The sequence below is a fragment of the Halichoeres trimaculatus genome, unplaced genomic scaffold, assembly GCF_033239565.1.
Source record: "Halichoeres trimaculatus isolate MK-OKI-2021-1 unplaced genomic scaffold, fHalTri1.1 fHalTri1_scaffold_5, whole genome shotgun sequence".
NCBI lineage: Eukaryota > Metazoa > Chordata > Actinopteri > Labriformes > Labridae > Halichoeres > Halichoeres trimaculatus.
The window spans coordinates 31,174,342-31,187,983 of record NW_027437183.1 but is presented as its reverse complement, the minus strand read 5'-3'; the positions used below and the strand labels follow the sequence as shown (position 1 = coordinate 31,187,983).

At 42.4% G+C, this 13,642-nt stretch overlaps 1 protein-coding gene across 2 annotated transcripts; it reads left to right on the top strand.

Annotated features, from left to right (window-relative positions):
• The first annotated feature begins 120 nt into the window (after positions 1 to 120).
• lrp13 (low-density lipoprotein receptor related-protein 13) lies at positions 121 to 11,689 on the top strand. Of its 2 annotated transcripts, none has more exons than XM_074671367.1 (21): positions 121 to 252; positions 351 to 503; positions 1,139 to 1,354; positions 1,444 to 1,650; positions 1,964 to 2,179; positions 2,277 to 2,506; positions 2,688 to 2,817; positions 3,118 to 3,308; positions 3,465 to 3,651; positions 3,808 to 4,020; positions 4,132 to 4,315; positions 4,399 to 4,600; positions 4,907 to 5,071; positions 7,149 to 7,349; positions 7,658 to 8,204; positions 8,289 to 8,408; positions 8,604 to 8,711; positions 8,831 to 9,064; positions 9,164 to 9,539; positions 11,419 to 11,527; positions 11,617 to 11,689. In XM_074671367.1, the coding sequence occupies exons 1-21, from the start codon at positions 195 to 197 to the stop codon at positions 11,638 to 11,640; spliced, it is 4,071 nt and encodes a 1,356-aa protein (XP_074527468.1). In that variant the 5' UTR covers positions 121 to 194; the 3' UTR covers positions 11,641 to 11,689. The 2 variants fall into 2 exon arrangements, with proteins under 2 accessions (XP_074527468.1, XP_074527467.1); XM_074671366.1 differs by having other exon boundaries at positions 122 to 252; positions 345 to 503.
• Positions 11,690 to 13,642: the final 1,953 nt, after the last annotated feature.

The window sequence follows — 13,642 nt, the reverse complement described above, 5'->3', positions numbered from 1 at the left end:
GAGTCAGCTTTTGAGCCACTTTTTATTCATTTGTTTTTTTTTTCTTATAGGATGCTTTAGTGGGACCCGGCCTGACGGGGCAGTAGCTCCTCCCTGCTTCAGGTGTTCAATCAGGTTGCATCGCCCTCACCTGGTATAATTATAAATGCACGAGCACTTGGATTCTCCAGGCCCGTTTTATTTAATCGCTGACCATGGGTGGACTTTTTTTTCTTTGTGCAGTCTTGTTACAGTCCTTACTGTCATTGCAAGGTGAGCCAGGTGTACAGATAATTATGTTACTTTTACAGCCTGTAAAAATGATAATGGAATTGTGCCCTAAAAGTAAACATAACGTTTCTCAGCCACAGTTTCAGCTGGAAGTAGTCCTTTAAAGTGTGGCCGGGGCTCTAAACTGTGTAAGGATGGCTCATCCTGCGTCCTCTTCAACCATGTGTGTGATGGAGAGTCTGACTGCACGGATGGCTCTGATGAAGAGGGTTGTGCTTTGGGGTGCAATGAAGGTAATTCATTAAATTTGCTGATCATGATTGGTAACGCCAAATGGTCCCTGCCAGTTCTCAGGTTAAAGATAGAGTCAGATTTGGTATGTAATATAACTCTGGAGTACCAAACAATAGAAGCATTGGACTTAAATTAATTAATTCCATATTAGTTATGACAGGAGCTGACATGAAGTTTGATATATATATATATGGCTTAATAACTGGATTTGGTTATACTTAAATTATTTAAGTCTTCCTGGAAAATTTTACCACTGAGTTAGACTGATTTAAATGTTTTTTTATGAATTAAGGAATTTTGCACTTTACACACAAAAAGTACTCCTGAAAATGAACCAAATGATTTGAAATGTCTAAAATTAAAGCTGTAAAAACTAAAAACCTTTTCAAAACATGTGTCATGGGATGTCTTAACTCCATGTACACTAAGGACACACTCAAATTGGGGGAAACTATACCCTATAACAGGTATATTGGAGCCATGAAACTATGTTTGCCAAATGATAAATGGGAACTTAAGTGCATTCCATGAAGTTCCCTAATTTCAACATTTCATTTAGTGCCCTGTCAGACTTGCCAGTAAAGAAAAAAAGCACTGGCATGAATTAAAAAACCTTAACCCTACCTCTGTACAGACCAGTTCCAGTGTGCCCACGGAAAGAAGTGCATCGACAAGGGTCAGGTGTGTGATGGCATACCTCAGTGCCAGGACAGATCTGATGAACTCCAGTGCACGAAGCAAATTGAGGGCTGTGTTCACCACTGTGACAACGACAACCGCTGCTTGCCTGCAAACTTCCTCTGTGATGGAGAGAGGGATTGCTTAGATGGCACAGATGAAGCCAACTGTGGTAAACTGACACAAACATGAAGATCTCTTACATCAGTTTATCACTTCAGCAGTTTAATGTTAAGTTTTAATGCTTTTTTTCTTTATTAGAGGATCAAGATCTAGAAGAAAAGGGGACCGCTGCTACTGTTGTGCCTGTTACAACTGCTGGCTCATCAGCCCCCATCAAGTGTTCTTTGGGCTCTAAACCCTGCAAGAGCAACTTGGAGTGTGTCCTCTACAAGCATGTGTGTGACGGTGAAGTGGACTGTAAAGATGGCTCCGATGAGGAGGAATGCTTGTCTACATGTGAAGCAGGTAATCTGCCTGTTGGTTTGTCCAGTTTGCGGCTTCATGGGTTATGAATGTGCCTTTTCTGCCCTCTGGTGGATTTCTTTCACACTGATGCACTTGTTCATTCTCTTTTTTTCCAAGTGAATGAGAAATGTTGTGTGTTTCTTCACTGAGGTTGGAAAAAGTCTGCAATGTGGAGATATTTAGGTAATGTCCGCAGGATTATTAGTGGTGGGCTGTGTAATCCTCTAAAGCTGGAAATTATTTAATAATTTGAAACCCAGATGACCCCACATCTGCCAAAACCCTGGTCATAACATGTGTGTGCTCTCTGCAGACCAGTTCCTGTGTGCCCATGGAAAGAAGTGCATAGAGCTGAGCCAGGTGTGTGACGGAGTGCCTCAGTGTCAGGACCGCTCTGATGAGCTGGAATGTGCCAAGCAGATGGATGGCTGTGCCCATCAGTGTGATAACAAGAGCCGCTGCATTCCTGACAGCTTTCTCTGTGACGGGGAGAGGGACTGCTGGGACGGCAGTGACGAGGCTAACTGTGGTATGTTTTGGATGAGCCAGGAAATTAGTCTGCTTACATGCTGTTCAGCTCTGCATGAGGTTGACACCTTTTATGATATTTGTCCCCCCTTTTCAAGCTGAAGAGCTCTGTAGTGCCACTGAGTACAAGTGCACAAGTGGCCAGTGTGTGTCTGCCACAATGCGCTGTGATGGTCACCCAGACTGCTGGGACCGTTCAGATGAGGAGGGCTGTACCAACGCACCAAGCTGCACCACCAAACACCGCTGCCCACAGAGCAAGGAGTGTCTTGTGCAGGAGTGGATCTGTGATGGAGATTCTGACTGCAAAGATGGCACAGATGAGAAGGTGGACTATGAAAAAACAGACAGGAACTATATGAGATTTTCATTTCTGAATAAGCTCAGCGCTTTCACAACTGTCATGAATCACACTTTGTCATCTGATGGAGGTTTGAGATCATCTTGAAGAGTCTTTCTCAGAAATGGTTTTATATTGAAGCAAAGTATTCATTTGACTCCTCCTCCAGGATTGTCCTGAGGTTCCTCTAAGCTGTGGAAATTTCCAGTGGTCTTGCAAATCCAAAAACAAGTGCATTCCCACAGTCTGGAGGTGTGATGGCATGAAAGACTGTGAGGATGGCAGTGATGAGGCTGACTGTGAGTAGTAGATACCTTTTCATTTTTTTCAATGGGTTGCACAGTCCATCACTTAAACTACGATAAAATGATACCAAGGCCAAGGAACAATTTAAAATGCACAGGATTGAAGGACTGAAAGTGGAATGTGATCCATTTTTAAAGCTAATTATGCATATTCTCAATGACTTAAGTTGAACCAAAATATTTTCAAGGTCAGAAAGTGGCATTTCCTGATGCTCTCCTTACTTGAGATTTAACAGGTAATGCATCATAAAGGCCTTTACTGGCATTGAGAATCTGTGTGTGTTTGGATACCAGGTGGGGTTGTGACCTGCCCCCATCACCAGTTCCTCTGTGGCAGCCAGGAGTGCATGGATCCAGCCCTTGTGTGCAACGGTATCACCAACTGTGCTGATGGCTCAGACGAAGGAGGCCTCTGTGATATTGTCTGTGCAGAGGCTGATCGCAACCGCTGCTCTGAGAGCTGTTACAGCACACCACAGGGACCAGTAAGAACCCTTAAACTCTCAGTTTAATAATGAACTTTTTACGTCCAAAGTGGATCCTGCAAGAAAGCTGCTAAAATAAAAGTGGGAGTATAAAATGGACTTTTATTACATGCTGTGAAGCCTTTTTGATGGAAACACTTGGCTGTTGCTGTTTAGCTTTGTCGCTGTGCTGAAGGATTCAGACTCCTGGAGGATGGGAAAACCTGTGCTGATATTGATGAGTGTGAAGGCCGGAGCCCTGGTGTGTGCAGTCAGCTGTGCATCAACACTCCTGGCTCGTATCAGTGCAACTGTCACCCAGGCTACATAATGGAGGCAGGTGGACAGCACTGCAAGATCACTGGTAATTTTTTTGGCGGAGATATTTAACTGCAAATCTTTTTTGCAAAGTACTGGATATATGAGGCACATCAGACTATATCTTCTAGTTATGAGCAACCACCGACAGACTGAAAGGCCATAACAGCCGTTTCCATCATGTCATGTCTGTTTTCCTCAGGTGAACCCTTTCTGTTGGCGTCTGTCCAAACAGACCTGTTCTTGTTTGGTCTGCGTAGCCGCAGCTTAGATGTGCTGTCATCCTCTGCCAAGAAAGCAATCCTCTCCTTGGACTATGACTGGAAGGAGCAGAGGGTCTTCTGGGTTGGACTGGATTCTGAGAGCATTCGGTGGTCCTCACTGGACCAGAAGACCACAGGGACTCTGATTAAAGGTTTGTACAGCACTGATGCAGTTGAAGTGTTATTGGTTAATACCATCTGACTTTACATAGAGGTGAAACCAGGATACTGCACGATACACAAGATGGTGTTTCCCTCGACAGGTGTTCGAGCTGACTCTGTAGCTGTAGACTGGCTCGGAAGGAATCTGTACTGGATCGATGGAGTGAACAGTCAGATTGTGGCCATCAAACTGGCCAAAGCCACTGTGAGCACACCGGACTACAGTGTCATCCTGGATGAAGACCTGGAGCAGCCTCGCTCTCTGGCACTGCTGCCTCAAAAAGGGTTGGTGTAATTTTTGTTTTCAACAAAATATGTAAGACTTTTCCATGGGATTCAGTTTTCACAAGTGCTCATTTTGTTACCAGGCTGATGTTCTGGACAGAAATTGGTAATGTAGTGAAGATTGAGCGTGCAGGGATGGACGGGTCGGAGAGGAGGGCAGTGGTCAACTCCAGTCTGGGCTGGCCAGGCGGGGTGGCTGTGGACACCATCTCTGACAGAGTCTACTGGACAGATGAGAGGCTGAGGTTAATTGGATCCGCAACACTGGATGGGGAAGATATTCAGGTACAACGTTCAGGAGGGAGATGTTGCCATGTTTATTTAGTATTATTATATTTAAAGCTTATTGTCTAAGCTGTTATGAGTACCAATGAGAAGTTACTTTCCCTCATCACTCAATCCATCTTATGCTTGTCCTGCTTTTCTGTCCTAACTACTGCTACAACAAAAGTGATACTTCATACTTCACCTTTTCCCAAATGCCTTGAGGATGGATTGATAAACTAAAAAAATAGAGCATAAAATACTGTAGTAAAAAACAAAGTAGTGTACTTGTTTGACCCCCATGCTTTGTCTAAATGTCTCCCTCAGATTCTACAAATGAAAGAGACCACTAACCCGTTCTCCCTGGCAGTGTTCAATGACATGCTCTACTGGACTGATGCCAAGAAGCGAGTGGTGCAGGCTGCTCATAAAATAACTGGCAAACAACATCAAGTTCTACTGAAGAGGCCGAGACAACCTTTCGGTGTGAAGGTGAGTGAAATGCTCAGAATAAAGGACGTTGAACACAGTAGGACACAGGGCTTTTATTTTATAATGGACATTGTAGCTAAATTTGGTTCACTACACTTGGGTTAAGTGGTGATAGCTCTGGTTGAATGCCCACGCGCAGCTCTGACATTGAACACTGAAAGCTTTCCACTTCACAAAGTTCTGCACCTATTTTTAAAACGGTAGAAATTGTGGAGTTGTGGAGGAAAGGTATTAGAAATAGTACATCAAGCATTTGGTGGATTTACAGCCGTAATACCAGAGGGGTTTGGATTCTGTGTAAGATATGGGGTATGATGATTAAAGAATAAACTTCATACTTGATTGAACATTTGATGTGTTGTCCCAGCACAATGTTCAGACTGTAAAATCTGAGCAATATGTGCTCAAAAGGTTAGGACAGGGGAATGTTCAAAATTTTGTTGCACCCACTTTCTTTTCAAAACACTGTACTGCTGAAATGTGAAAGGTCTTCTCTAAAAAGTACAACTCCAATCACCACATGCTGTTCCACACAGTACCCACTGTTAAGTATTAATGGAGCCTCTCCAGATGTGTAAGCTTCCCGTGTCATCATGAGTGGGATTTTAGAATGGTGCACTGATGACAAGCTGTGTGGCACCTCGTCTTTTTAGAAGGGTTAGGATGTGGTGCCGAAACCGGCCTACACTGCAAAAAAAAATAAAATCTTATCAAGTGTTTTTGTCTTTAAGTAAAAATGTACTTATTATACTCAATATGAGCCACATTCAACTGACCAGTCAAGAAAAAAGTTCTTTTAAAGACAAAAATGGAGTCTGAATTGCTTGTAACAAGTAACAAAATATCTATGGGAAATTTTTTTTGCTTGAAACTACAATAATGTCATAATACAAGTGACTTTTTTCTTGTTCCATTGGCAGGGTTTTTCTTTTTTTCACGTTACAAGGAATTCAGACCTCATTTTGTCTCTAAATAACTTGAGACAAGACACTTTTCTGGACCGAGCCCAAAGAGTGATTTCTACTACAGTGTCATGTTTTTAATGCCATTCCACCCAAAGATGATAGAACTCTGGGTATTAGTTTTTGGCATTTTTTTACCGAAACGTCAGATTCTCCAACTAACTTGATGATTGTTTTGTGGATGATGAATCTACACATTCTTTGCAGTTTTGTCCCTGGGGACAAAATTTTTAAATTAAGAGTCTATGAGAGCAAACTGTTTTACAAGAGTAGTGCGTGTGTGAAGTGTGTGTCCTTCTGGCCATGTCCACATGTAGCTGGGTATTTTCAAAAACTAGTAACCCCCCCTCCCTCGTTTGTTTAAAAAATACTTCCGTCCACACGCAGTGGGTAAATCAGCAGGTGAGTGCAGCTCCAAGCACGCCAAACCCATAATAGACAGTGTTTTCCTGACGTAAAACCCATGCCAGCCAATCAGAATGTGCACCCGTCATTCAGCTGTGACGTTTGAGAACCGAAAACTCTGTTTACCGGTCCACACGAAACCATGAAACCGGAGTTTTCTGAAATCTTCACTTTGGCTGGAATTTTCAGAAAACTTAGCTTTTAGTGATGTAAAGCTGCGGTTTCGTGTGGACGACAGGCGTAGACGTATAAAAATATGTGGTTTCCCAAATACCCAGCTACGTGTGGACATGGCCTCCATCTCCATCTGACTCAGCCTCTCTTGGATGCCCCTTTTTATAGCCAGCCATGTTGCCAAACAATGTGAATAATGATCCTTCAGGGTTTTTTCTTTTTAAGCGTCTCACAGCTGTTTCCGGGTTTTGCTGCTCCTGTCTGAATTTGATGCCAACACATTTTTAAAAGTTCAAAGTGAGCAAATACTTTCTTTCCCCGCTCAACTTTTATGTTTTCAGTTGCAACATTAGAGAAGTAGTTTTGGCACTTTTTACTCAACCAGGGTTTCAACAACTCACAAACGTATCAACACTCTACATAACCACTCAGCTTTTTGGGGACTTTGCAGTGTACAATGGCATTACATTTAAACATCTAACAAAAATGATTTAAAAAAAAGCCTTCTTTAAAAACCTGTCATACTTGGGTTGCAGGTTGTTCACCCACTGCTTCAGATGAACACTGAGAGTCCCTGTCAGAAGATTCAGTGTTCCCACATGTGTGTGTTGAGTCCGGGACCAAAAGCTGTGTGCAAGTGTCCTTCAGGTCTGGTCCTGGCTAAGGATGGTTTGAGCTGCTCCAGGCTGGTTGACTCGTCATTCCTGCTGATGCTGTCCCCATCCACCGTCACACAGGTTTTGTATAGTTCACCAAGTTTGAACGACTTGCTTGCTTCACTGAAAAGAAAGTAATGTACTTGGATTAGAGGGCATTAAAGCTCTGTATTTTAAACCCAGCCACTTATGGATTTCTATTTTCTGTGCATGAACCGAAGTGTAGTACAGGCATACCGACAAGTGAAAGCCATCATAAAGAGGCCATTAAAAATGAACTATAAGACTTTACATATTTACCTCTGGTCGCCACTTCAAACACCCCACTTGTATTTCACAATCTATTATTATACATTAAATTCTGTGTTTTGATCCATTGCTCTTTGTAGATCTACTTGCAGTCCCGACACACAGCAGTGGAACTGAAGGGCTGGCCTGAGCATGTGGCACTGCAGGTTCCCAGCATCAATGAGGCCGGCATCATGGACTACAGCCTGCGTGACCACACTCTCTTCTTGACAGATGATGGTACAACCTCTCTAAGCTCCTTCAAGCTGAAGGAGGCAGACTTGTCACCTAAGGGTCAGCTTCTGAAGCTCATGGGCGACACCATCACTGCCATGGCGCTTGACTGGATTACACTCAACGTGTACTGGAGCAGCACCAAACAGCCTCGTCTGCAGGTCACCTCTACGACAGCAGCTCACACGGCTGTTCTAATAAAGGAAGGGATAGGCAGAATGGAGGCCATTGCTCTCCACCCCGTCAGTGGAAGAGTGTGTTTCATCAACGTGGGTCTGCAGGAAACGGGTACTCTGGCTAATTTAGAGTGTGCTAGCATGGACGGCACAGAGCGTGCTGTGAGGAAGGACGCTGTCCAGTCCACATCTCTGGCCTTCTCCAGTAAAGGGGATTTGATTTACTGGGCTGACAAAGGCAAGAGCTGTCACAGATTTAAAGTAAAGTTAACGCAAGTGTTAGTGTGTAGGACAAACGTAACCAGCTTTGATTCTTTCTCAGGTTCAGGGTATATCTGTTCTGTCCAGCTTGATGGATCTGGATACAAAGAGTTCAAGACTGGGGCAGGCCTGACTGCTGTGGCCCTGAGTGATGAGACTTTGCTCTGGATGACTGTCAGTGGTAATGAGACGTTATGTTCCAAAAACAATGAAACGTAAAATCATGATGTGTTCATCAGTTTCTTGAGCTGGTGTGGGTAAACTTCACTATTCACTGTGATATAGCTCTTTTTTTCTGTGCGTTGATTTTTGCTGATGTAGAATACTTTCTTTAGCTGATATAGCCACATTACTCTTTGTTTTCCTTTTCTTCAAGATAAGACCCGGCTCTGGTACCAGGATGAGCAGCAGCAAAACAAACTGTGGTTTGAGGTCGGCACAGAAGTGGTCGGTTTAAAGGCGTTTAGCGAGTCAAGTCAGACTGGTATGGCAGACAACCACACATCATAACAGATTACCATTTTAAAGGGTTCCCATGTGAGCGTACTGAGGTGTTACTAAATATCAACTGCTCTCTGACTGCTTCCCTGCCTATTTTCACAGGTTCAAACCAATGCACAGAAAACAATGGCGACTGCCAGCACTTATGCCTCCCCACCCCAAAAGGCAGGACGTGCAGATGTGCCCATGATCACGTCCTTGTGAACGCCACTTCCTGTATCCAGGAGCAGCACTGCCCGGCTGGCAGCAAGCCCTGTCTGGATCAGCTGATGTGCAAGCCTGTTGAGAAATTCTGCGATGGGCACGTTGATTGCAGTGACCACTCAGATGAGAACTGTGAGTCTGAGCATCTTCTTGAAAAGGGGATAAGAGCAGAAACATTTAAAATAACAAAAAACAGCTTCAGTTTTAACCTTGAACCATCTTTTAATCTAGGTGTGAGTTTAAAGCAGAGATCAGGAGCTAAAGTCCTGGCTCCCACTCTGCCCCTCAACTCATCTTCTCCATTGCCTCCGAATCTTGCTGAAGACCCAGGCCTGAACACCACCCTAAACGGCAGCGGTCTGCTCAGGAACCTGGATGCCTTGCAGTGCAGCCAGAAACGTTGCAGTGGTAACGGCCGCTGCGTGGAGGACAAAGGCGACACTGCTTGTGCGTGTTCGCTTGGTTACAGCGGTGACTCCTGCCAGGACCACTTCTTCAAGACCATGCAGGGTCCCATTGTGTATGGTGCTGCAGGGGTCTGTGCTGGACTGGTGGTCATTATTGTGATGGCTGTGGTGGTCAGAAGGAAGAAGAGTGCCAACACAAGGTTCGTAGGATGACCTGCCATGATACAGATTGTTAGTGTCTGTTTTTAAACACAGAAGAAGTTTAAAACGTGACTAGTTTTATTTCTAAATTTATTTTTTGGATGACCCCAGTAAGAGTGGTGCTTTTCAAATAGAGCCATCATCTGACAAACCATAGACTGTAAAACAAAAAATGGATGTCATATTGGTTGGCTCAAAGTGAGGTCGCCATAAAAACAGCTCCCCCTGGTGGGTGGCTGCAATATAGGTCAAAAAAAATCAGTCTCCCCAGTCATTCTAGATGGGCTGTGGTCAAACTTTAAAAATTTAATACACCTTTTAGAAATGTTTCTCACATTGGTTTGCTGAGGTGATGTGACAACATTTTTGGGCTATTTTGTGTTCAAGTTGTCTTTTTGTAAATTTGTGTTTTTATTAGTTATTGGACCTCAGAAATTTAGGTTTTAAGTCTCATTTAAGGATAAGTAACAGCTACCATTATTGTGTAGTTTTTTTTAGGATAAGTTAAACACGTCTGGAGGGATAGCCAAGAAGAGATTAGTATGTTTGCCCTGAGAGCTCACAGCACTGTAACTTAAGAAAACACATGCAAAAGGACAAAACACAAGCAAATTAAAACATTTTCAGCAATTTAACACATGCGGCATTTAGAAAACGTGCTGCAAGGTTCACAACACATTAGAAAAATGTGCTGCAAATACACCACAACACAATGGAAGTGTTTCCAGAGGAAACTTAAAAGTGATGCACATGTGAAGACATGTTTGTTGTTGGGGCAGATTTTCAGTCACAGCTTTATTATGGTTTTCTTTCCATCAGATGTGATGGAAAATGAGGTAAAAATTATGTGTTGATTTAGTTAACATTGTTTTACAGTTTGTGTAATAAAGCTGTGACTGGAAATCCATGTCAACAACAAGTGTGTCTGCACATGTGCCATCAGTCTTAAGTGCCCTTTGGAAACACTTTTGTTGTGTTGTAATGTATTTGCAGTACGTTTTTTCTAGTGTGTTGTGTTGTGGTGTTTGCAGCGTGTTTTTCTAAATCAGGGATCTCAAACTCGTGCCATGGAGGGCCAAGAGGCTGCAGGTTTTCTTTCCAACCAAAAACTCCACCGACTGATTTCACTGATTACATCACCTTCAAGCAGAGACCAGGGACTAATCAGTGAAACCACCTGGTTGAGTTTTTGGTTAGAAAGAAAACTTGCAGCCTCTTGGTCCTCCATGGCACGAGTTTGAGATCCCTGTTCTAATTGCTGCACATGCCTTGTGAAATTGATAAAGATGTTTTCTTTGTTTGATTGTGTTTTGTCCTTTTGCACGTTTTCTGTTCTGTTGCAGCTCTGTGAGCTTTCAGGGCCACCGTATTATTAGACTTAAGAAAAAAAAAACTTTTTTTTTTCTTCCTTTGCTCCACTCAGGTTCACAAAGTCTCTCAAAGTCTCTATTGCGTAGACTCTGGCTGCACACTGCTGGGACCTATAACAGCAATTGTAAAAGGCGGAGCCACGCTGTCCACTCTATGTACAGTCTTTGAGACAGACTAGTTGAATTAGTGTTGTAGGTCTTAACATCAAGGTGTTCAAAGAATGTTGAAGCTGAATCATTAAGTTTAAGTCCCTCAAAGTCCCTCCGTTCCAGCAGAACCAGTCATGTCTCATTTAAAAAACAAAACAAAACATGCCTAGATCAGATTTGTGGATGGCAACAAATGTACTTGAAGCTAGGTTGTACAAATTAACAAAAGTCATCGTTAACATGGGCACTGCAGTTGCATTTGATGCAGCTAATGTGTTTTTTTTCTGTACATAAATTATGCAACAGCTAAACGTCTATCAGGTATGCATGTGTTTACCTTAATATTTCCCTCCTGCAGGAGAGCTGGCCCCGCTGCAGTGAAGGAGACGAGTATGACTGATCTGGAGAACAAGGCTGAGTCCACCCCCACAACACAAACTGCTGCATCAGACAAAGAAAAAACAGAGGTGGACCTCCCAAAAACTTCACAAACAGGTTCCCAGTTTATCTCTCTGTGCCTGTGGTTGAGACAGACATTTCTTTTCTTTCTTTGTAGGAAGCGGTGTCTTCTGTGGACTGAGGCTGATCCCTGGGCAAGACATGTTTTAAATAAAGTGTGAGCACTTTCTACTGTTTCCTGTGAATTTATTTTAGCATTGTTTGCCAACAGCTAAACCACCAATGATGAAGTGTTGGTTTTCAACTTTCACAAAATTGTGTAATTGAACTGACAACCAACATTTACCATTTCGAAAATAGCTTTTTGTGTATACCATAAAGTGGACTATCATCTGGAAGGAAGGAAATCTGTAAGTCTGTGGTCTCACACTGGACGCTCATTTTGACCGCTAGAGCCAAAATATTTTAATCCACCTTCCTGAGCATGTAATTAAGTAATTCACTCATCTCTTATGTAAGTTTATCATTCAAAAGATCGAAATTACGCCAGCATTATGACACATTTTCAAAACACGTTTATCTCTGACATTGCATTTGTATCTGACTCACTGCCTTCTAAAGTTTGCAGCATCTCAAAGGTCTTCACTGTTCGGAGTTGTCTTGCTGCAAAATACGCTTGAACTAGATAGCTACTAACTGACAGTGCGCACAGTTTGTTGCTTACCAAAAAAAACCAAACACATTTTTTAAGTAATAATTTATGCTCCTTATGTGTAATCTATTTAAAGTCAACTGCATTTTAAGATATGACAAGATACTACTGTATCCATCCCACTATAGGGAAATTTGCATAGCTGCAACAGCATGCTCAACGTGGCTAAGACCAACAAGCTAGTGTATCTTAGGAGAAGAAGGACACCACAACCCCTATTTTCATTCAGGGGGCCAGTGTGGACAGAGTGGACAGTTACATGTACTTGGACAACAAACTGGACTGGGGTTTGAATACAGAGACCATCCACAAGAAGAGTCTGAGTTGCCTCTACTTCCTGAGGCTAAGGTCCTTTAACATCTGCAGGACGATGCTGAGGATGTTTTATGAGTCTGTGGTGGCCAGCACTATCCTGTTTGCAGTGGCGTGCGGGGGTAGCAGGTTGAGAGTCGTGGACTTCAACAGACACAACAAACTCATCCGCAATTCAGTGACATTACCGGGGTGGAGCTGGGCTCTTTGACAGCGGTGTCAGAGAGGATGTTGTCGATGCTGCATAACACCTTACATCATCCACTCCACAGTGAACTGGTCGGACACAGGAGCACATTCAAAGCAACACCAATCCCCCCACCGTAACACCACAGAATAACACAAGAAGTCATCCCTGCCTGTGGCCATTAGGCTTCATAACTCCTCCCTATAAAACCACATACCTAGACACTAGACTATTAACATGGTCCTACTCATGTAAATGAAACTAATTTTCAAGTCATGACTGTGCAACCCCTCTGCAACTATTATTATAGTGTGCAATATGTGTTTTAACCCAATCCAAATGTGTATTATCTGTTTATCCATTTGCAAAGTGTAATATCTGCCCTATATGACTCGTGAGTGCAATATCTTATATCAGCTCAACTTGTCACATTCATTATGTAAATACCACTTTGTTTTGGATATCATATTTTTCATGTATTTATTTTTAGTTGTGGCACATTTTACTTATTTTATTGCTTATTCTTTTTTATTTAATTTCAGTATACTTTATTACCTTATTTGTACTGTGAGCAACTGGTGACATCAAAAGTATTTCTGATTTTGAATCTGGCTCTAGTGCAAGAACGTGAAAAATATTACAGTGAGATTACACAGAAATTCAGCAAGGGCAAGAAAAAAAAAAAAATTCTTAACCATAGCACTAAAATAAAAAAAAAGTTAGACAGGAAATGTTGTTAATCAGAGGCGACAGCTTAAAAATCATTTAATTAAATCAAATTAAATTATACAACTTTAACTGAAAGACACTTTTGAGAAAATCTGAGACCCTAAAGGATGTATTTTTTATTTTTAAAGTTTCTGACAATAAATAAATCATAAAAGTAAAAAAGTAAGTGTTGCGGCAATTCTAGCATTAAAGTGTGTTTGAAAGGATGGAGGGACTGCAAATGATCTCTAGTGTCCTAATCTA

Coding starts and splice junctions, on each gene's coding strand:
- lrp13 (XM_074671366.1), top strand. CDS start 195: ATGGGTGGACTTTTTTTTCTTTGTGCAGTCTTGTTACAGTCCTTACTG. Junction 3,309..3,464: donor ACAGCACACCACAGGGACCA/GTAAGAACCCTT, acceptor GTTGCTGTTTAG/CTTTGTCGCTGTGCTGAAGG. Junction 11,528..11,616: donor CAGACAAAGAAAAAACAGAG/GTGGACCTCCCA, acceptor CTTTCTTTGTAG/GAAGCGGTGTCTTCTGTGGA.